We start from the raw sequence: 20,517 nt of genomic DNA on the forward strand, positions 1-20,517 counted from the left end.
TAAATCACGAGTTCTCGATTAGAGTCAGGTAATACTTGATACTTTATAATCGAGGTCTCATAAAAATCAAAGTAAAAAGTCTACATTAGATAAGATTGTACAGTTTTAGGTGGTCTGACTGACAGTATGATTAGCAAAAGACCTAGCTATTCAAACAAATTCTTCAATTAAATTCTAGAAATCTTAATCAGACTCCACGTATATAGCGATAGCTGACATATTTATAGTTGTGGGTTCAACCAGGATTGCTTGATTAAGGACAATGAATACCTTTAATAATCAACAATAAAATTTTTAATTTGTCTTTAAACTTTTAGCTTAATTTATCATTTTGTGCAACCCAATAGTTTGGGAGAGTTTCATCTTTAACTGGTGATATTTTTATTATCTCAAAAATGTGAAAGAATTCACACAGAAATAATTGTAAACTTTAGTTAATACTTGATTAATAAAACCACCAGTAATAACTCTGTTTGTAATATTTATTACTTTGACTCTTTTAACAAGCCAAAGAGAAAACAGAAGAAGTCATTAACATTTATACGCGATTAGGGTGGACTTTAGGGTGGTTTATCCATATTGAGATCAGCCTAATCTAAAGACCAAAATTCCATTTCATAATACTAATTATATAATATCCTTTTCTCTCTAGTTGAAAACATGTTTGGAACGAAACTAAAGGATTTGGAGCAGTCACTATAACAACAAAAACAACCTGAAAATGGCCAACAACAATTACAATAACGAAGATAATTTCAAAATGGACCATAAAATATTAGACAGCTGCGATGAAGTGGATTTTGTACGTGTTACACACAACAACAACAACGAGTATGAAGAATTGAGTAGCACCCAAGTTGCAGGGTTTACCGACAGCAACACCAAAGCTACAACATCAGCGACAACTACATCAGCAGCAGGAGCAGCAGCAGCAATTGGCGAACCAAATGGCAACAACACATTAAAAAAGTCAAAGGAACGTCGCACTCTGTTCAATTTTGGCAGCAACAAAAAATATCAACAACAACAGCAGCAGCAGCATCAGCAAGTGGATGTTGCCGCGACCAGCGATACTTTTGAGGCGCCGCCTGCACCTGCAGTGCCAATTGGTACACCACCTCGCCAACACAAATTCGTCAAGAGTCACAGCTTAGCTCGTCTTCTGGGCAACACTTACAATGCCAAGAAATTTGAAAAAGAAGAGCAAAAACGTAAAGCCAATGAGGTGGGCAATGGGAGTGGAAATGGTAAATTCAATACCTTTAGTGGGCGACGTGGTAGGGCTGGTCCTTATCTGGAACGTTTTACTCGGGTCTCCAAAGAGGATGGCGACATTGCCTACGACGATTCAAAGGTGACAAATATGATGACACTTACCACAGATTCACGCGACTTGCTTTATGGATCAAGACAAGAGCATAGGGGAGAGCAGGAGTGTCAGACACCTCAAGAGCCTAATGTCCCCCATCATCACCAGCGGCAACAGGATCATCAACACAATTTAAGCTCCAGGACCATGAAAACACTGACACGCAGTTTGGGTAAACTCTGGTGGAAGCGTACCCACAGTGTGGAGATAAGCACACCAGATCCTGAATTTAAAGTTTCATATTTAGGCAATGTCCTAACAGGATGGGCCAAAGGTAAGTTCAAAAAAACAAAAAACCAGATGCATACATTTACTCATATTATAATTTTGTGTTTTATTTTGAATAGCTGGAGAGGGTTGTGTGGAGAAACAATTGAACACACTGTGGCGCAATTATACCCAACATTCCAAGCCCGATGTTATAATGCGTGTTAAGGTCTGTGCCTCAGGATTGAAAGCAACCACCAGACAACACGGACTAACCGAATACTGGAGTAACCGGATAACATATTGCTGTGCCCCCAAAAATTATCCACGGGTCTTTTGTTGGATTTATCGTCATGAGGGTAGAAAATTGAAGCATGAACTACGTTGCCATGCAGTTCTGTGCAGTAAGGAGAAGATTGCCCAGGATATATGCGAGACTTTGAAAGTAAGTATTTGTCAACAATCTTTACAGTCTTGAAAAAAATTTATGAAATTTAATCTAAATATCTTCTTTTTTTTTGTAGGAGAATCTTGAAAGTGCTTTGCGTGAATTTAAACGTGAGAAAATTCTAAAGCAAAACGCTCGTCTCAGTTTAGCCAACGCGGTATACGATAATCCAAGTTTACCACGTCGCAAGATTATGTTGAGCGTCGGCGGCAATAATTATCGCCCACCATTGGAACGGTCTAAGTCAGCACCAAAGCTAATGGCAATTGAAGAGGCTATTGGCGAGGAGGAGGGTGATGAAATCGAAGATACAAACGAGCCAGAAATGATGCCGTGCTGTCAGAAGGACTCTCTTTATCCGGCAATGACATTGGGACGCCGTCGTTGTCGCCGAGGACATTCGATAAGGCGCACAGGAAAGATCAAAATGGCAGCATCATGCTGTTCCACACACGATCAGGAGCCAAATGTTCCGATGGAGACGAAGCAAGAGAACAAAGCAAGGGATATTCAAAGCAACGATGGCTCCGACTCCGATGACTTTGAAAAGCTCTTAAAATTTGACACAACTTTGAGTAACGAATTATTGCCTTATTTTGATATGCAACTTCATAAGAGTAGCAGTCGAAGCATGACTAGTTTAAGTGAATATCAAGACGGGGAGGCACAGGAAGTCGGTGACAAGGATGTGCTTGAAGAGGAACCACTTAGTCTGCTACCCATCATCAATAGTGATCCAAGTGCCGATCCTGAAGCGGATTATCAAACTAAAAGTGCCCCAAGAATGGTTAATGATGGCGATGAAGATGTGGAAATCGTTGGAGTCGAAGAGGAGGATTATATGGATGATGCTGATGACCATTATTTCCGTCAAGCGGCTATGTTAACCATGCTCCATCGCAGTTCCATGCGTAAGATTCGAGCCAGTCACGAAACTGCTAGCCTCCAATTTCGACATCAGGCTCAATCTTCTATTTCGTCGAATGCCTCTAGCTCTACAACAGCCAGCTCGACGGCCGCTCGGGCCAGCTCCACAACATCTTCACAACATGGTCTTTTGCAAAGTCCAGACAGTGATGAAGGCTCCATTTCAAGCGGCTGTGAAACAGCCAGCACAGTTACAAATGTGAATCCAGAACATGAACAGGAGCAAGTGCTGGAGCAAATGATGATGTACCAAAGATTGGAGCCGCAGTTGAGACTTAGCGATATAAGCACCACCTATAGCAGCTCTAGTAGCATTACGCTCAAAATGAGTGAAGAGGATGCACCTAACCAGACAGATGATGGCTCTGATAGTGATGAAAGCGGCTATGTAGAGTTTCAAGAAAAGGATAAGGTTAATGCTGTTGGTGCTTCGACTAATGATCGTCCTGCTCGTGTGAAGCCCCAGTTGCCACCAAAGCCGGCGCCAAGGCGCTCGATCAGTCATGTTGCTGTTGGTGCTGCAGAAAGTATGCTTTAAATTTTGTTATCTCTCCGCAAGGGAAATTGAATTCTTAATTGTAGCAATTAATTAACTAGTAATAGACATACATTTTTTGTTGTTGGTTCATCATTCTTAACGAAATATATATTAAATAAATATGATATTATACCTCTATCCCTTCCTCTTGTTAATGGAAACAAATTTGATGAATATATATATGTATAATATTAATATGATTTGTAAATACACTAAGCAGTCTTAAGAAAACCACTCACCCGCATAAACAAAATTGTATCAATTTAAATTATTAATTAAAAACGGTAAAAACAAAAAAACTTGAAGACAGTGTTAAAGGAAATACAGACGAGACAACGAGAATGAAAGTAAAGGACATTTGTTAAGCCAACTAAATGTCATTCACCTAATATTTTGATCGATTCGTATTCAATATATCGTTTAAAAAACAACAAAAAGAATGTTTTGAAGGATGTACTTAGTTATTTTTGACAATGTGTACATTTCTTTTATTTTTATTTCACTGTATTTTTTGTCAATAAATTGTGTGGCAGTTGGTTGTATACGGTTGTCCAAGGTAGTTGGAGTTTCCGGAGGAAATCCACTTTTCATAAAGTTGTCTCACTGGCACACACTTTCATCCGGGCTTAGCAGATTTTGTTGTCGTAACATATAGCAAACAGTAGCTCTAAAGTTCCGGAGTGAATGTTCCTGCAGTTGCCGATTAAATACCTGAATCGAAAATAAAAATAAGAAAAAAAGTAACAAGAGTCAAACATAAAACCAGTCTTAGGTGGGATACTTACGCCATTATACACGATTGTTGGAATAAATGTTGGCTGGTACAATTTGGTCACTAGCTCTGCCTGCAATTGGAGTTTAGTGCCCGTTTCTGAGTTGACACAATTGTCGACATCGGTTAAGATATTCGCCTCGCGTGCACACTGCAGGTTGTTTTTAAATGTGTTAATTCTCTTAACAAAGTTAGTCTCTAAGTAGCAACTTTCACCTGATCCACACTGGAGTAGTCAAGGGCCAGCATTTGGCATATTACGAATTTCACTTGAGCTGCTTGATTTTTAGTAGAGTTGAGCACGCAGCTTTGCAGACGATTGCCCTGACACTCAGGGGGACCATGTTGGCAACGGAATGTTATTTCATTTGAATTCGGGTCTACCCTTGATTCGCTCTTGCCAAATGGTACCAAATCAATATCCAGAAACTGATGGAGCTCTTCATAAACTGGTCCCAATTGGTCCATAAAATTTCGACTGTCAGGACACAGTGACTCATACAGCAAGGTTATATGAAGCTGAAGGTGTAAAATTAAGCAAGATAATTTTATGATGTGTGCTTGAACAATGACATGAAGAGTTTTTTTTATATATGTATTTACCTTGTTGGCCTGACGTTTTACTCGAAGAATTTTCTCTGACTTGGTCAGACAAAAACTCAGACCTATCAGCAGAAAACTGAGAGTCTTAAGAAACCTAAACATAATTCCAGCAAAATCGGCGTTTTTTTACAGTCTTCTACAAAATCAATCGACCTTCGATTTGGTTTTCGGAATGCCAGTACAGAACTAAACGCGAACTGTTGAATTCGGTTTTAGCTCAACAACTGAACGTTTTTGGTGTCTTAATTCACATTGGGACCCCCAAAGCGCACAGAAATGCCTCTCTTATAAGCCGGTTTTATTTTGGTTAATTTGTTCATTTCTGTCTCTTTTTTGCCTTTCTGTTTTCACACCTCTACGTGAATTATAAATACCGACTATGCGTTTCCGTTGATCATTTAAACAAAATTGGTGTAAAATTTAATAATGTTTCTGCTTTAACAAATAATAATGTATGGAAGTATGATGCTTGTCGAATAACAAAAATTTATATCAGCTTATATAATAAAAACAAGACAATTCAAGCTCCTGATCGTTACTACCATAAAAAACGACAATAACTTGTTTGAGAGATAGCGCTGTAGTCAGCGAATCCTTTTAAGACAGCATTAATTTTGTAAAACAATATTGAATATTAGAAATTTGAATTTAAACAAATTACTGTCGTAATACTTATTGATATTTTTCCATTGAACTCCTAACTGAGATGGAGCAGCAGCAAAATTAAGTTTTCAAAACTTGATTTATCGCGCCACACAAAAATACCAAAAATCAAAAAGTTTCCAGCACTAAAAATATATTCAGTGTTGCCAAACTTCTGGATGTGTTGTTTTTGTTTTATACGCTTAGAAAAATTTGGTAATAAATAAGCATAATAATTCCTTTAAGCAAAAGCTCCTTGACAACCGGAAATAGATTCGATAGGAAATAACGAACCGTTTTGTTTGAGGAATTGTTTTTAATGGCCCTTATTTGAATAAAAGTCTCAGCATGTTAACGTTGTATTATGCGAGCGCCACTTTTTTGCAATCGTTCAGGATTCAAAAAGTTTGTAATAAAATTGCTGAGCATTTAGCCCAACCATCGAGCATTTCGTTTTATACATTACAAGCGGGCAGCGACGATGGTTTCGGTAAGTCCGGCAAACAAAAGTTTATAAATATGTACCTGAACGTAATCCATTTTTATAGATCCCACCTCCGCCAGCTCAGAGCTGTGCGGCAATCGAAATGAGGCCAAGGTCACGGATATACTATGGTTAATTCGTAATCAACGGGGTTGCTGCTTACGTCCCATTCAAACTTTAGAAATCACACCATGGATTAGTTTTCCAGCAGCTCCAAGTTGGCTGCCATTTGATTATTCTGCCGACACTCTAACACCAGGTATTTAAAAATATAACCCATTTTAAAATTTACACAAGAATAATAATAATGGCCAATAATTTCAGTGGTCAGTCCATCTGCGGAGTCGACAACGCCATTAAAGCCAAGAATTCTATTGTCTCAGGACAAATCTAAGCACATTCAATTGCTATTAGAGGCCAAAGTGCAACAAACAAAAAGCGATGAAGGTCCAAGCGCCAATGAAACGTTGCCCGTTCGTGTAAGTTATGTATTTAAATATAATAAATAGGATCACATAAGAATTAGTTTCCATTATCCGTTAGTAAAGTTTCGTTAGTTCATCCCGCATTTCCTGTTAAATGAATATTGATTAATTGCAAGTGATTTGTGGAACTCATAAGTCTATGACCCCGCACATGTTCTGTTTTTACTTGCATGTCTACATGATTGTGTTCTCCGTTTCAATGCGAATCCAATTTTAGTTGGAAGACTTTGGTAAGCTAATTGCATGGAAAATAGATTCTCACCTGGCGGTGCTCATTGAGACTGATGTGGAGCACTTTACGCAGTTGTTGATTACAACATTTTTAAAAAATAATTTATGCATTAATGATCAGCTGCCACTGATGAGGATTGAGTGTAAGCTAAATTCTAATTAAACAATGAGAAAACTGAAATTGTTAACAACACTTCTTTTAATTTGTGCCTTTTACAGCGGTCCAATTGAAGGGGCAACCTCAACCTTTTGAATTGTTGGCGAATCATCTCAAACGACAATCTCGTAATTCAGCCAAACTTACTGAAGACAAATGGAAGAAGCATCTAGAGGATTTGCGAGGCCTTAGTGTGCTGGCCCACCAGGCCACAGAATTTGAACACCAAAAAAACCGCACGGAAACCAAACCAAAGGAAGCTAAACCAGACTTGCTAGCCCATGAAGATCAAAATCAGACGCAGACAGAGGCGAACATCCAGTCTCAAGACAAGTCTATTGATGTGGTAAAAGCTTCAAAGACTGCACCATCACTTTCACCTATAGATGAACAGAAAAAACTAGTCGCCAAAACTCCAACACCAAAGTCATCTCCTGTCTCAGCTGTACCTTTAATTGAAGTTTCCACCAACGCGGCTGCTAAAACTTTTTTGGCTGTTAAGCCGCAATCGCCACCTGCAATACAACGAGCCGCATCTCCAGCGGCGCCAATTGCCACCAACTCTCGTTCTACCTTAAAACGCCAAAAGCAGAGTCTTAGAGCAAGTAAGCCTCTTAATATTCTAGTCTATTCTGACAGTACTACTGGCCGCGAATCAACCTTGGCCACACTGCAACAGCTTTTAGAGCGAAATGTATACACCGTTTATCCCCTGCTGCAGCAGCAGGCGTACCAAAAACATTGGCTAGACCAAACTGCTCTTCTGGTGGTATGCGGTTCTGTGACACCGGCTATTGGCCAAATTTTCGTTGATTATTTTCTGCAAGGTGGGAAGGTGTTGGGTCTTTGTTCAGATATTTTACACTTTGTTTTGCCCAATTACCGCACAGCTGAGGTGAGTTGTGACTGCGTCAATTGAATTTATTCAATTATGATAATAATATATCGCAAATAAGGTTCGCGAACATGAATTAGTTCAATTCTCCTATGACAAATGGCAGAGGGTTAAGATGATGCATCACATATTCTGCTATCAACCATCGCCAGTGAAAAAACATTTCTCCACCGATAGCGAAGAATCATCAAAATCGTCCTCAAATTCACGTAAACCGTAAGTGTGTTAATAGAAAAAAGGCTTGGACTTAATCTAACCACTTTAAGGGTTTTTATATATAAGTATGCATGCTACTTAAAAAAGTATTTATTATCATTCTTAATATTATTTCGAAGTTAAGACCATTAACATTTAAAAAAGTTAAAACGCCTTTTCAAATTATCGGTCTAAAATATTTCTTTCTATGGACAATATTAAGCAACGATTTTTTCCACTTTATAAACATCTTTCTGCTTTCCCTTTCGCCTTTTCTAAAAACTTCTTGAATACAATTATTCTATGCTTCTATGTATTCTTCTTACTGGTTGATTTGACCCATGTATGTATCGTCTCTGTGCCTGCCATTTCTTTTTACCTATTATGTGTATGTATGTGTGTGCAACCGACACTGTTATTTTCCACAACTATTACAAAACAAACCCCAAAAAAAAACAAAACAAAACCAAAAATCGAACCGCCGCTTAGAGCTCTAGTATGTCCAAGGTCCATGGAAATCAAAGATCTGTCCGGCCATGAACACAGACTGGATGTCCAAGTGCTTGGATTTGAGGAGACATGGAACACACCAAGTCTTTTATTGGCGAATAGTTTGCAAAGTGGCGGAACTGCGGTCTTCTCACAGGTAGAAATTTTGGTTTTTAGTTCATTTAATTCTTAATGCATTAGTATCTTATTTTTTGGACATTTGCAGGTTCATTTGGAGACAAATCCCATCGAATTTGAATCAGATGAACTGAAATTTGAGATACTAAAACAAAGTGAACGCACACGTCTGGAGATCTTTGCCGACATACTGCAGAAACATTTGGATGTCCAGGTAGCAAAGGTCATAGAGGAACTGGATGGAAAGACCGAGATATCGCAACAACAGAATTATCGCGGTGAAATCTATCAGCGGGCCTTTTTCCTAGGACGCCACGAGGTTCCCTTTCAAATAGTTGTGTTATCTTGAATCTGTGTATTTAAGTATTCTGTTTTTAGTCCAAATTTGAGCTACTGGAAAAGCTGGGATTGCGCTGCTCTGGCGCTGATAATGTCATTGCTACGCCAAAATTGGCACTTAAATTTTGCGGAAAAGATGACACAGCCCCAATGGCCAACAATACAAACGTTTTGCCCATACTTATACATTCATGTCCTGATGATTTCTCCACAGTGGATTACTTTGATGTAAGACACAAATCGAAATTCCCTAGTTCTACGTATGTATATATTTATTTTTATACCATTTCTTATGTGCAGCATCTGACAACGGAGCATATCGGTCGTCTGGTAATCTATGCGCCTATTATCAGCAGTTCAATGCATGTCATTAACAATCTAGAACTAATCCATGGACTCGCTGTATTACCCCTGCGACAAACTGAAGGTGTCGGCCGTAGCCAGAATCAGGTAGAGCTGCTATACGAAATAACAATAAAAATTGCATCATTTAGAGTTTTATTTTCAGTGGATTAGTCCTTTAGGATGTGCCATGTTCTCGCTGCAACTTCATCTGTCTATGGATTCATCTTTGGGTTCGCGTTTGCCACTCCTACAGCATATTATTGGGGCTGCCATTGTGAATTCCTTGCGTAGTCATAAACTTTATAGGGTAAGTGATTCCAAATGAAAAGAAGAGACGATGTTTAAATATATCGTTTCATCCTGATATGCATAATAACTTCATCCTTCATCAAGAGAAATTTTTAGAGCGGACTTCGCCTTCATAGACTATATCTTCCGTTTCGATATTCACTTTCGAGAAGTGCCAAAAAACAAAAAACAAAACAAAAAATTCACATGATAAAGTAGGTTTCTTTTCTTGGTTTTTGGCTTGTAGGAATAAGTTTTATTTGACAACTTTGCTTAACTTGATTAAGTTTTACTGCAAAAATTTAACGCACTTTGCTATATACAACTTCAGGATAATACATGAACGTAAATGTATGTTTGTACATCTTAAAATAGTTGGCGCTTAAACTTAATTAACAATTTTTAAAATTGCTCACCTGATTTGCGTTTACATTTAAGAGTTTCTGCTTTTTTGTCTTTTCGAAAGTTAACCTTTTTTTGTTTAAGCATATTTATTGTATGTCTGTATATATATATGCATATATATTGCAGTTTAAAATTGGTTTGGCTATAATTTGATTTTTCATGCTTTTAATTATTTACAATTTGCGACAACTTTTACACAACAACAATGAATTTGTATCTTTTTTTTTATATTGTATAACATGGTAATTGTACTAGACTTTATATCTATATATGTATATATATATATATATATATGGTTAAAGAGAACTCAGGTCTAGAATACCGACTCCGCGGATCGTGATAGATTTACCGGATGCGAGGGACTTCGTGCCAAACGTTTCTTGGGCAAAAGCTGAAGCAGTGACATCAAGCGAGCAAATTCGGGACGATGTTCTTTTTCATAGGTCCAGCATAGCATCAGAAGATCCTTAACGTCTCTTCCCGACTGAAGGTTAGCCAGAGATTGCTTCATGCCACGACCCACTTGCCAGATGATGGATTCAGGCGGCTGATCCTTAAAGGTGAATTCACCGCATATCAGTTCATACCAGACTGTGCCAAAGGAATAGACATCCGAATAGGGTGTAAACTCTAGACACTCTCCAGCGGTAGGCTTACGGGCAGGTAAAGCCCGTATCAATTCCGGGGCCAGATAGCACAACCAGTTATGTGGCACACCCAGGCCCATATCACAGTATAATAGTTTTGTAGAGCTAAAGAGACCAAAATCCGTGATGATCACTTTACCATTTTCGATGAAAATGTTCTTTGTACGCAGATCTTTGTGGATGATATCACGGGCATGGAGATACCCCATTCCTTGGGCAATCTGTTGGGCAATTAACAAAATGCGATTCATAGGAAACTTCTCTTTCCTTTGATGAATGTACGTGTATAAAGTATTGCCCTTGCAAAGAGACGTGACAATGGCCAGATTTGGTGGATTCATGCAGGCACCCATAAATAGTACCAAGTTTTCATGTCGCGTCTTTTTAAAATTGGCCACCTCCATGCGAAATGTTTCAAGCATTTGCTCATCCTGCAAGTAGTCCTCATTAAGTAATTTGACTGCCACAGGTCCATGCCACAACGCACGGTGAACAGTGCCAAAGCGACCTTGCCCAATTTGCTCAAGCACCCGCAAGTCTCCATAGGGTATGTCCCATTCCTTTAAAGATATGGAATTTTGCCGCCATTGACCGGAATCCCCGTCCTCAGTTGAGTCAACTCTTACGGGAGTGCGATCCGAATCTGTGCTAGTGCTTGCACTTCCCGAAAGCGACACTGTAGTGGTCTTATCGCTATCATTTGACTTGTGCGTGTCCGTATACTCTGAAGTGAAAGGCAATCGCTTGTCCACACCAGCTGTGCTCAATTTTCGCGGAAAGAAACTGGTGATGGTCGACGAGGAGGACGTACTGGATGCATTGGAAGCTTGACTATTAATTAGGGGCTGGCTATTGTGAAGAAGTTGTTGGTGACCGTTCGTCGAATTATTATTGTTATGGTTATTGCTTTGCTGCTGAGAGTTGTTGTTGCCATTGGAGTAGGAGGGTGTGCAAGAGTTGGATGAAGAAAAATTGGTACCAGCTGTAATGGTGGAGCTTTCCGACGTGAGTTCCTCGCTGTTTGTTAACAAAGTTTCCACTTGATTACTACTGGTGATAGTAACATTGGGATAATAAAATTGACTTTTAGTCTGATTATGCGTCAATGGGGTTGATCCGCTTTGATCACGTTCCCTCTCACGCTGGCGTTCTTGATCCCTTTCCCGCTGCTGAAACAATGCCGGACTGCTGGGAGTGGAGCTGGTGCAACTTGAGCTTGGTGAACTGCTATCACCACAAATCTGCTGCTGCTGTTTATTCACCATTGGTGATCCTTTACTATGGACATGTGGCAATGTTGCAGAGTAACCAACTTGTTCTTTACGTTGACGAAATTCATCCACATATCCCTTTGGCAATCCACACGATGGTGGAACGTGGGGCCCACATCGAAAGTGACAAATGTATTTGCAGTCGCTGCACTTTAGGTAAGGGGGAAATAATTGCTTTTGGCACAATGTACAGTGACCTAATAGTCCAAAACCTTTGCTAAAGCGATGCTTAATGGCATGACCCATCCCCACATGTCCAACACCGGCACCTACTCCGACACCCACGACACCAGGCGAAGAGCACGGCACTTGCAGAACATTGGAGGAACTCGAAGAGCTTGTTGCATCCGCAAAGATGTCCGTACTACTTGCTGAGCTATGGCTGTCGGGACTGGGATCGGTGTGTAGACGACTTCGTGGCAGTAAATCATCTGCAAGTCCTGCTGTACCAGCTTCTAGTAAAGTTGTCTGATGCTTTTTAGCAGGGGGCGGGGTTTTTCGGCTTCTCTGTGGAGTTCCATTTAAGCTCCCGCTGCCGCCGCCTCCTCCAGTTATACCGCTTAAACTAGGCGTAAAGGGCGAATTAGGTGGAGAGGGCGTTAGAATTAAGGTCAGTTGAGAGCCTTGTCGGCTGCTGGAACTTAGCTCCTCAGGAGCTGCTTGTATTGTAGAGGTAGTAGAGGTGGAAGTACTTCCGCCGCCGCCACTTTTTGCCCCTTTGTTCCTATGATGAAGTCGGGGCGAGGCTGTAGCCAGACCCAAACCTGTGACTGGCCCTATGCTCCCACGATGATGTGTTTGTCTGTCCCAGGAGTCCCAATGCCATTGCTCGGGGTCACCAATACCCGCCACCGAAGGAGCTGACCCGTCTTCAAGAGTTTCCATGCATTTTCGTAGATTTTGCATGGCCCTGGTCAGTCGACGCATCTCCTCCTCCCGATGCTGATTTTCAGAATGCTCGATCAAAATATCCTTTAACTCTTCATCACTCATTTTTAACGTTTCCTCTAGCGACTTTACCTTACTCAATATTATATTGAGTGTCTCCTGGCCCAGACCAACCACACGCAGCCATTGCCTCAATTCGTTTCCAGTGGCATCGTGATGGGGCAACAAACCATTAGCTGGTATCCGCTCGTTCAAACGACTCTTGGTTATTAGCAGTTCAGAGAAGAAACGCACCAGCTTCGACTCCAAACAGCGAATCTCCTGCTGTGTCAACATGGAACTTGTGGCACACTGCGTTCGCAGACCTTCCAAATGGTTGGCCGAGAGATCAATCATATCCTGAATAATATCCAGATTTCTGTCCGTCGTGTCTCCTCCTGTATCCTGAGTAATGCTGCTGCTGCAGCTGCTCATTTTGTCGATTCTGTTGTCTCGCTTCGAATTGATTTTTTCCACGCACTCACAGCAGGCTACCGAAGCCGCACCGCATTATCTCTTTTTCGGTCTCGTTCACTAGGACCACCTTTACACGACCACAAGAACAGGAATTGCAGCCACTTTTTGGCAATGCAAATTCGCCCAACTATTCTTTTATGAACTATTTATTTTGTTGGCTGCTGTTGTTGCTTTAGTTTCAATGAATTTTCTCTACACCTCTGTTGTGTTGTTGTTAGAGCTGGTAAACAATCGGTAAGACAATCGATTACATCGATAGTTTTTTTATTTGCGGCATCGATGGTTCCTCATAAAAAAACTTTAATTATTTGAATTGTTTATTCTTTTATTGCAGGTTCTTGACATAGCTTTGAAATGGCCAAACGATATTTATGCCAATGGAGATATCAAAATAGGTGGACTTATTGTAAATACAACTCTTTTGGGCTCACAAGCAATTGTGAACATAGGCGGTGGTATCAATTTGAACAACTCAAATCCAACAGTCTGTATTAACGACATGATTAAAGAATTTAACGAGCGATCGCTGGAAAAACTGCCTTTACTAAAATACGAAGAGTTTATTGCCTTGATCTTTAATGAAATTGAGCGGCTTTTGGCAGATGTTCAAAATGGTGACTTTGATAGTTTTTATACCCTCTATTACTCTCTGTGGCTACATAGGTAAGTAGAATAATTCTAAAAAATATATATTTAAGTTTACAATGTTTCTTTTCAGTGATCAAATTATTAAGATTTGCTTGGTTAAGAACGAAAATGAAAAAGAGGCCAAAATTATTGGCATTGATGAATTCGGCTTCTTAAGAGTTAAATTACCTAACGGCAAAGAGGAAACTGTACAACCAGATGGGAATAGCTTTGATATGTTAAAGGGATTGATAGTACCCAAATACAATTAGGAAGTGCAAAAAATGAATGCCAAATTTTCACCGCTTTGTTCACGCGTTCCTTCCAGAAGTCTAAATATAACTTGAGTATCCAGCAAAATTATTAAGCTAATCGGTTTGACAAACTAAGACACTGCCCACATATTGATTTTCATGTTCCTTAAGAATAATGTTTGCTATATAACCAAAAATGTTGTATTTGAAATTTGAATTTATTTAAACTAATCCATCTCTACTGTATCCTGTTACGATTATTCAAATAAAAACCACCTCAATATCGATAGCAGGGGTATTTTCTCGGTACGATACACGATATCGATAACCATTCTGTTGTCCATTTTCGACAACCCAGAATAGAAATTTGTATAAGATTTTTTATTGAATTCTACCGTCAAAATTTCCCGACGTCGCTGGAAAAATATTTGCAGGATGACATTGGTGGGACTGGCTGCTCGAAAGCTGGCACAAAAACAGAGGTAAGTTTATTTTCTGAAATCAACGCGAAAAACTAAAATGTGACCCCTTCTTTACAGAACAGAAAAATTGGCCGCCGCGTTTCCTAATGGGATACGCTGTCAAAAGTGTCTACAAAAAGGACATTGGAGCTACGAATGTCGCGAAAAACGGAAATATGTACATCGTAGTTCGCGTACCAAACAGTTAAGAAAACATTTGACCCAAAAAGAGGCAAATAAGATTGAAACGACAGCGACAACGGCAGATGAGAGCCAGGATGGGAACAGCTCTCAGAATAAAAAGGCCAAGCGGCGTCGCAAACGTCAGACTTCCTCTTCGTCATCTTCATCATCGTCTTCAGCTTCATCAAGTTCATCAAAAAGCAGCACGGGCAGTAGTTCTAGTTCTGGGTCTACGGATACGGATTCCAGCGATTCTACCTCGGACTCACAAGATGGCAGCTCATCTGGGGAAGACGGGTCGGCAGGAGATTCATCCAGCTCAAGCAGTGATAGTGACAGCGATGATGCCCCCAAAAAAACAAAGAAACGTCGTGAGAGCTCAAATGAATCAGAGGACGGAGGCGCTGCAGATTAAAGTTTTTTATTCTGTACGATACAATATTATCATACATTTGCATAGCTTTAGTTTAATTAATTTTAATTTTCACTTAAATTAAAAATGACAAGGACTTATTTTAAATTCCATTTTTATTCTAATTAAACTGACCTAAATTAATTAGCCAAACTTGTGTGTCTAATCTGAGTCCTGTTCAACATCGTAATTTTGTAATCTATCAACAAACATTTCAAGATCAATTTCCTGTCGATTGATATCGTCTTGCTTTCGTAGCGGATTGACTTTAGCCTTAAGTGGATCATATAAAGTAATGTCCAAAGAATTGTTAGTTGGAAATGGGGAATTGGTTTCGTGTTTACATTGCAAAGAATGTTGCAAAGACAACGATTTCAGATGGAGCTCTTCCACCTAAACAAAAAGACAAATTAATTTATTGAGCATCAGCAATATATGTGTACATGCATTTTTTTACCTTCAGAGAGTTGAGAGCTTCCTGTATTACTGGCAAGACCTTCACCAATTTCTTTTCAACTGCGTATAGTTCAGTTTGCTCTTTTGCCAATGCACGGTTTGTCTGTAACATTTTTATTTTACACTAATATGCCAGACTACGTCTGTGATGCCAACTTATCGGAAATTGCTAAAAAAGTTGGCCTTTTTTAAAATTAAAACTGGTAGACAACTCTGCAAATGGTATCAAGCACAATCATCTCTAATAGCTCACAACAGCTGTGATAAAAAATAAATAAAAATAAATCAAAAACCAAAAAGTAAAGCCAAGCGGCGGAAATAGCATCATTCAGCACCATAAGTTAATCAACACCGATGTCGTGTCGCTGACTAAGTTACAGTGAAGCACGGAAAGCGTAAAATACATTAAATAACAAGTAGTACACTCATTCATTGGCCAACCCACTTGAGATTTTTGCATACATATGTAATGGATGGAGAGATTGTCAAAGTAACGTCACGGACACGCTTTATGACTCCGGAGGAGTTGTCCATGCAAGCAGTCTGCAAACAGTTGTATCGTAATCAAATTTTTCGCGGATTTTATGTTGAACGTTGCTTTATCCAGCAAATTGGTGACTACAGAGATGTTATTGCCCTGGAGCGTGGGGAACGCGAGCTGGAAAAGTTGCTATTAAAAAGTGCTGCTCAGTTGCAAATCTTCTATCAACGAATTGTACCCAGAATGTGGATTGGCATTAGTTGCACAACCAGTAGGCAGCAACAAAACCAACTGGAAACCTGTATCTTGACCGAGCTAAATGACCTGGCCTTTGGTGAATATTGGTTTTGCATACGAACATTGCGCTTTCGAGATGAGGAAGTACAATATAAGATCAAAATGGTAAGACCTGTGGACTCCCAGGAATCATCGCGGTCTCGGCATTCGCTATCGTCTATCAGTGGCAGGACACTTACAGACAGAACAGAGCCTACTGTTAAGGAGAACGAAAAGGTTGATTCCGCCAACAATTCGGAAAGTTATTCTAACATTGGTCTCTCCGATTTCGCTGCCTTGCTGAGCAATTGGAGGGAATCCATTAAAGTCACCGTCTATGATTTCATGGCCAACGATGTAAACAAACGCAACTTAGTCGGTGTTATTCGATTTCTAGTACTGGCTATAGTTGGTATCGTGAGCGGGTTAGTCATGGGGCTTCGTTTTATCGGCATTTTCGCGGTCCGTTTCCTATATGAGTTGAGCCGCTTCACTCACACGGCAACTCCCATTGTATTTAAATTAATAGACTTTATGAACAAGTTAGTCGGAGGATTTTTTATTCTATTAACTATGGTTTGGAAGGATTTGATAGTGAATCGTGGTAAAAAGCCTCCACTCGACGAGAATCGGCCTCTACCAAGACTGACCTATGAACCTTCAAGGTTCGAAATTCGTCAACGGCGTAGTACTCATTACAATTCAATTAGCAATTTTCAATAAAGTGATTACAGTGATTTATTTGTATATTTGAAATTATAGGTAAAACGTAAATTTCAGTAAGATGAAATGTATTTATTATTCCAACATTGTGTCTATCTTTGGATTGGTTAATTTATTGTATGTATGTAATATTGTCGCTAATAATAAATGAAACGGAAGAAAAGTTTTGGTGTGGAATACGTCTGATATAAATAAAAATTCCTGTAGTTTTACTTGCAATTTTCTTTATTGTTATATGTATAGATAAAAAAGGACTGCTAATATTTTCAGAATATGAAATAAATCCATAAAAATCGCTCCACTAAAGCGTTAAAGTTTAGTAATATTAAATGCTGTTTGTGGTGCAATAAGAGTTTTATTTTTATCACTATGAATTAAAGGCTAAAACTAGCCTTAAAAAAGCTAATATGTCAGTACTAAATCACTCAGTGCTGCGCTAGATTTCAGTAGAGCGAATAACAACAAAAATAATGTTAAAATTGAGTTAAATTTGTCAAACAAACATTTTAGTCGCAACAAAATTACATGTACAAATTTAAATAGCCGGCAGCCACCCACGAAAGCCAGGGCCACCAGAACAAATAGACAGACGAAAAAAAAACAAATTTGCATCTTAACATCTATCTTTATTAATCCAACTCTAAATGGTGGGAATACTGGTGCAGGTGTTCAAATGGGACAAACGGTGGCAATTATTGCATAAATGTGATTTGATCTTTAAGAGGAATATTAAGAAGCAAGTGGTGTATCCAACAAAGTAAGTTGCTGCAACCCCCTCCTTCTGTGAGGGTGGGTTTTGTTTACAACTTGCATAACAGTTCCCAATGATATTGTCAGACTTGCAGAGGTTGGACGGCTGGTAGATGCCAAAGAAGGTAAATATGAGACAGGACAATTGTTCCTGCATCGCATCTTTGGCTATCGTGGCGTCATATTGTTTCCCTGGACGGCTCGCGTCTATGACAGGGACTTGCACAGTCCGAGCAAGATAGCATCGGTGGCGGTTAATACTTCACAGCCTCAGGAGCAGCAGCGTTCCAAAGAAGCAACTGTTAGAATAAAGTCACCAGTGGGTGGTAATGATTCGACGACTACTACACCCTCGGCGCAGTTAGCGAGCAGCGATTTATCGTCGGAGACTACGAACTTGGGAGTTTCATCGCCATCTAGTTCCACCTCTTCAAGCCAAGTCGATGCCAAAGATATAAAAGGCAAAGTGCAAACGTTTTATCAAGTCCTTATAGATACCCGAGATTGTCCGCATATTGTAAGTAAATACAAAACACTTCACATTCTTTTCGCTAATTTCTGCCTTGTCAGCGCGCTCAAACCGAGGCAGTGACATTTTTAGGTAATCAGGATTCGAATCGTAGTCTCTATGCCATACCTGGCTTGGATTATGTGGCCCATGATGATATTATGCCCTATAATTCAACTGAAAAACATCCGCTGCAGCATGAGCTTTTCGACAAGTTCCTTACCTACACGCCAGACCAAGATCCCCCATTCGTGAGTCAAGATACATTAAAGGCCTGGCAAGAGAAGAATCATCCCTGGTTGGATATGAGCGATGTGCACAAAGAGACAACTGAAAATGTTAGGGTCACTGTGATACCCTTTTATATGGGATGCCGAGAGACGCCAGCTAGCTCGGTGTACTGGGTATGGGAACTCCCAACTATTATCCAATTTTCACTTACAACTATTTGGTTTTCTTTTTTAGTGGCGTTATTGCATTCGCCTGGAGAATCTCGGTGATTTGAGTGTCCAGCTGAGAGAACGCCATTGGCGCATTTTCTCTCTTTCAGGTACACTGGAAACAGTCCGCGGTCGCGGTGTTGTAGGGCAGGAGCCTATTTTAAGTCCTAGATTACCTGCTTTCCAATATAGCAGTCATGTTAGCTTGCAAGCGCCCAGTGGCCATATGTGGGGTACATTTCGCTTGGAGAGGGAAGATGGCTATTCATTCGATTGTAAAATTCCTCCCTTCTCGTTGGAAAGCAAGCCAGATGATATGCCACCACCTTCAGCAACAACTCCTGCAGGATCAGGTGAAGACGACAAGAAACGTGGCGAGGACAGTGACTAACGTTATGGATGGAGAACGGAATAGGGACGAGGCTTGTTGTTTATAGCATAGATAAATGATTTTACCAGACAAACCAAACCAATATTTCTCCTCAATGAAAGAAATTGTACATGTGTTTAGTGCAAATTATAATTAAAATAATTAACAAAACGATTAGGACAAGGAAACAATTTTATAAATCCCTATCCCAGCCTCACATTTTTCGTCTCTACTTGAAGACTAAAATCGAACGGCCGTCGGTTGTCGTGTAAATCAAATAGTTTTTGCAATGCGTCAATTGCAGCCATCTCCTTAGCCGTTTGCACAGTTTCACCAAAACCTTTGCCTAACATTTGTCGATTCGAATAGATGCCCACTTGGTAAGCGGCCAGAACTGTGTTTTTTCCACAATCTCCTTGTAGACGAGGCTCGGGTTCACTCCATTGTCGCTGCTGACAAGCCTCCTTAAGTAATTTAAAGGGCTCCACTGGTGTCCATATCTCCAGTAAATCCTTTTGATTCAGTTGCGTGCATATAAAGTCCCTTACAAACGTAAATGCACGTTCAACACCACTGGAATCGGAGAGTGCTCCAATCACTGCCTTTAAAGAGTTTGCCAAAATCTTATCGCTAGGCGGATATTCTGAGGAATAAATCAGCTCTATGCTACCTAAATGCCTGGATACATTGGCTAAAGTCTCTGTGCTTAAAAGATAATTCGCTAGGGCTTCAAGCCCTTCTTTAGGAACCTTCGGTAAAGATTGCTTCAGATAAGCTTCCACATAGGCTGTGGCTAAATGCCCCCCTTTTTCAGCTAGGTGTGCATTGTGCGCGATTTTCAGATCCTCTTCCTCTATACCAAATTTCCTTTGACGTTCTTCTTCCTTGTGGGCATATGAAGGATCCGTAAAGGCTTGTTGTAGCACTGGCAATTCAAAATTCTCACTCAATCTCTTGCCGAAAGCAAATAATTCCGATCGATAGTTCCAATCCACATATCCAGACCGAGGCTCTGGTCCTTGGGGACCCTTTTTCTGTTGCCGGTGAGCTAATTCACGTAACGTCGGTGCAACCCAGCGCTTAATGTGACGGCGTGCTTGTCCTAAAAAATTTCGTCTTATAAATAAGTTTCTTGAAAGAGACTAAAAGTGTTTACCTGTTTGTGATTGTGCTTGCACCCGGCCAGTCAACAAACAGGATGCTACGCTGCGTAAAAACGACATTTCAAACTTAAAAAATGTAATATTTCCCAATCAAATAAATTGATAAGTAGTGATGCCAGATGCAGCAATTCACA

At 39.9% G+C, this 20,517-nt stretch overlaps 9 protein-coding genes across 10 annotated transcripts; 5 read left to right on the plus strand and 4 right to left on the minus strand.

Moving 5' to 3' along the window:
* The first annotated feature begins 721 nt into the window (after window positions 1-721).
* On the plus strand, window positions 722-3,880 carry LOC6647190. The gene is made up of 3 exons (XM_002070039.4): window positions 722-1,643; window positions 1,717-2,021; window positions 2,101-3,880. The coding sequence occupies exons 1-3, from the start codon at window positions 722-724 to the stop codon at window positions 3,487-3,489; spliced, it is 2,616 nt and encodes an 871-aa protein (XP_002070075.3). The 3' UTR covers window positions 3,490-3,880.
* Window positions 3,881-3,920: 40 nt separating this feature from the next.
* On the minus strand, window positions 3,921-5,103 carry LOC6647189 (GILT-like protein 1). The gene is made up of 4 exons (XM_002070038.4): window positions 4,865-5,103; window positions 4,478-4,780; window positions 4,275-4,412; window positions 3,921-4,200 (listed from the first exon to the last, which is right to left on the minus strand). Exons 1-4 carry the CDS (start codon window positions 4,964-4,966, stop codon window positions 4,090-4,092), a joined length of 654 nt encoding a protein of 217 aa, XP_002070074.1. The 5' UTR covers window positions 4,967-5,103; the 3' UTR covers window positions 3,921-4,089.
* A 577-nt stretch (window positions 5,104-5,680) lies between these two features.
* LOC6647187 (biotin--protein ligase) lies at window positions 5,681-14,642 on the plus strand. Of its 2 annotated transcripts, none has more exons than XM_023178308.2 (13): window positions 5,681-5,996; window positions 6,055-6,249; window positions 6,315-6,469; window positions 6,693-6,849; window positions 6,926-7,758; window positions 7,820-7,974; window positions 8,443-8,599; window positions 8,669-8,899; window positions 8,959-9,147; window positions 9,220-9,369; window positions 9,428-9,571; window positions 13,614-13,942; window positions 13,998-14,642. In XM_023178308.2, the coding sequence occupies exons 1-13, from the start codon at window positions 5,855-5,857 to the stop codon at window positions 14,176-14,178; spliced, it is 3,018 nt and encodes a 1,005-aa protein (XP_023034076.1). In that variant the 5' UTR covers window positions 5,681-5,854; the 3' UTR covers window positions 14,179-14,642. The 2 variants fall into 2 exon arrangements, with proteins under 2 accessions (XP_023034076.1, XP_002070072.1); XM_002070036.4 differs by having other exon boundaries at window positions 8,461-8,599.
* LOC6647188 (kinase suppressor of Ras 1) lies at window positions 10,144-13,490 on the minus strand. Its single transcript, XM_002070037.3, has one exon. The coding sequence runs from the start codon at window positions 13,235-13,237 to the stop codon at window positions 10,271-10,273; it is 2,967 nt and encodes a 988-aa protein (XP_002070073.1). The 5' UTR covers window positions 13,238-13,490; the 3' UTR covers window positions 10,144-10,270.
* On the plus strand, window positions 14,586-15,369 carry LOC26529967 (zinc finger CCHC domain-containing protein 10). Its single transcript, XM_015177517.3, has 2 exons — window positions 14,586-14,642; window positions 14,700-15,369. The coding sequence occupies exons 1-2, from the start codon at window positions 14,596-14,598 to the stop codon at window positions 15,217-15,219; spliced, it is 567 nt and encodes a 188-aa protein (XP_015033003.1). The 5' UTR covers window positions 14,586-14,595; the 3' UTR covers window positions 15,220-15,369.
* A 1-nt stretch (window position 15,370) lies between these two features.
* On the minus strand, window positions 15,371-15,825 carry LOC6647186. Its single transcript, XM_002070035.3, has 2 exons — window positions 15,674-15,825; window positions 15,371-15,609 (listed from the first exon to the last, which is right to left on the minus strand). Exons 1-2 carry the CDS (start codon window positions 15,782-15,784, stop codon window positions 15,379-15,381), a joined length of 342 nt encoding a protein of 113 aa, XP_002070071.1. The 5' UTR covers window positions 15,785-15,825; the 3' UTR covers window positions 15,371-15,378.
* An 89-nt stretch (window positions 15,826-15,914) lies between these two features.
* On the plus strand, window positions 15,915-17,371 carry LOC6647080. The gene has a single exon (XM_002070034.4). The coding sequence runs from the start codon at window positions 16,142-16,144 to the stop codon at window positions 17,150-17,152; it is 1,011 nt and encodes a 336-aa protein (XP_002070070.2). The 5' UTR covers window positions 15,915-16,141; the 3' UTR covers window positions 17,153-17,371.
* A 210-nt stretch (window positions 17,372-17,581) lies between these two features.
* Window positions 17,582-19,394, plus strand: LOC6647079 (polymerase delta-interacting protein 2). Its single transcript, XM_002070033.4, has 4 exons — window positions 17,582-17,909; window positions 17,990-18,419; window positions 18,473-18,814; window positions 18,876-19,394. Exons 1-4 carry the CDS (start codon window positions 17,797-17,799, stop codon window positions 19,239-19,241), a joined length of 1,251 nt encoding a protein of 416 aa, XP_002070069.1. The 5' UTR covers window positions 17,582-17,796; the 3' UTR covers window positions 19,242-19,394.
* Window positions 19,395-20,507, minus strand: LOC6647078 (39S ribosomal protein L44, mitochondrial). The gene is made up of 2 exons (XM_002070032.3): window positions 20,377-20,507; window positions 19,395-20,322 (listed from the first exon to the last, which is right to left on the minus strand). The coding sequence occupies exons 1-2, from the start codon at window positions 20,441-20,443 to the stop codon at window positions 19,424-19,426; spliced, it is 966 nt and encodes a 321-aa protein (XP_002070068.1). The 5' UTR covers window positions 20,444-20,507; the 3' UTR covers window positions 19,395-19,423.
* Window positions 20,508-20,517: the final 10 nt, after the last annotated feature.

This window comes from Drosophila willistoni, chromosome 3R (assembly GCF_018902025.1).
Source record: "Drosophila willistoni isolate 14030-0811.24 chromosome 3R, UCI_dwil_1.1, whole genome shotgun sequence".
Taxonomy (NCBI): Eukaryota; Metazoa; Arthropoda; class Insecta; order Diptera; family Drosophilidae; genus Drosophila; species Drosophila willistoni.

What these genes read in the sequence shown, in the direction of transcription:
- LOC6647190 (XM_002070039.4), top strand. Translation starts at nt 722, where the DNA reads ATGGCCAACAACAATTACAATAACGAAGATAATTTCAAAATGGACCAT. An exon ending in CCTAACAGGATGGGCCAAAG is followed by an intron (nt 1,644 to 1,716) that starts GTAAGTTCAAAA and finishes TATTTTGAATAG; the next exon opens with CTGGAGAGGGTTGTGTGGAG. An exon ending in ATATATGCGAGACTTTGAAA is followed by an intron (nt 2,022 to 2,100) that starts GTAAGTATTTGT and finishes TTTTTTTTGTAG; the next exon opens with GAGAATCTTGAAAGTGCTTT.
- LOC6647189 (XM_002070038.4), bottom strand. Translation starts at nt 4,966, where the DNA reads ATGTTTAGGTTTCTTAAGACTCTCAGTTTTCTGCTGATAGGTCTGAGT. An exon ending in TAAAACGTCAGGCCAACAAG is followed by an intron (nt 4,781 to 4,864) that starts GTAAATACATAT and finishes TTACACCTTCAG; the next exon opens with CTTCATATAACCTTGCTGTA. An exon ending in ACTACTCCAGTGTGGATCAG is followed by an intron (nt 4,413 to 4,477) that starts GTGAAAGTTGCT and finishes AACAACCTGCAG; the next exon opens with TGTGCACGCGAGGCGAATAT.
- LOC6647187 (XM_023178308.2), top strand. Translation starts at nt 5,855, where the DNA reads ATGTTAACGTTGTATTATGCGAGCGCCACTTTTTTGCAATCGTTCAGG. An exon ending in CCAATTACCGCACAGCTGAG is followed by an intron (nt 7,759 to 7,819) that starts GTGAGTTGTGAC and finishes ATCGCAAATAAG; the next exon opens with GTTCGCGAACATGAATTAGT. An exon ending in TTTTCCTAGGACGCCACGAG is followed by an intron (nt 8,900 to 8,958) that starts GTTCCCTTTCAA and finishes TTCTGTTTTTAG; the next exon opens with TCCAAATTTGAGCTACTGGA.
- LOC6647188 (XM_002070037.3), bottom strand. Translation starts at nt 13,237, where the DNA reads ATGAGCAGCTGCAGCAGCAGCATTACTCAGGATACAGGAGGAGACACG.
- LOC26529967 (XM_015177517.3), top strand. Translation starts at nt 14,596, where the DNA reads ATGACATTGGTGGGACTGGCTGCTCGAAAGCTGGCACAAAAACAGAG. An exon ending in AAGCTGGCACAAAAACAGAG is followed by an intron (nt 14,643 to 14,699) that starts GTAAGTTTATTT and finishes CCTTCTTTACAG; the next exon opens with AACAGAAAAATTGGCCGCCG.
- LOC6647186 (XM_002070035.3), bottom strand. Translation starts at nt 15,784, where the DNA reads ATGTTACAGACAAACCGTGCATTGGCAAAAGAGCAAACTGAACTATAC. An exon ending in AAGCTCTCAACTCTCTGAAG is followed by an intron (nt 15,610 to 15,673) that starts GTAAAAAAATGC and finishes CTTTTTGTTTAG; the next exon opens with GTGGAAGAGCTCCATCTGAA.
- LOC6647080 (XM_002070034.4), top strand. Translation starts at nt 16,142, where the DNA reads ATGGATGGAGAGATTGTCAAAGTAACGTCACGGACACGCTTTATGACT.
- LOC6647079 (XM_002070033.4), top strand. Translation starts at nt 17,797, where the DNA reads ATGGTGGGAATACTGGTGCAGGTGTTCAAATGGGACAAACGGTGGCAA. An exon ending in CCCGAGATTGTCCGCATATT is followed by an intron (nt 18,420 to 18,472) that starts GTAAGTAAATAC and finishes CTGCCTTGTCAG; the next exon opens with CGCGCTCAAACCGAGGCAGT. An exon ending in CAGCTAGCTCGGTGTACTGG is followed by an intron (nt 18,815 to 18,875) that starts GTATGGGAACTC and finishes TTTCTTTTTTAG; the next exon opens with TGGCGTTATTGCATTCGCCT.
- LOC6647078 (XM_002070032.3), bottom strand. Translation starts at nt 20,443, where the DNA reads ATGTCGTTTTTACGCAGCGTAGCATCCTGTTTGTTGACTGGCCGGGTG. An exon ending in GCAAGCACAATCACAAACAG is followed by an intron (nt 20,323 to 20,376) that starts GTAAACACTTTT and finishes GAAATTTTTTAG; the next exon opens with GACAAGCACGCCGTCACATT.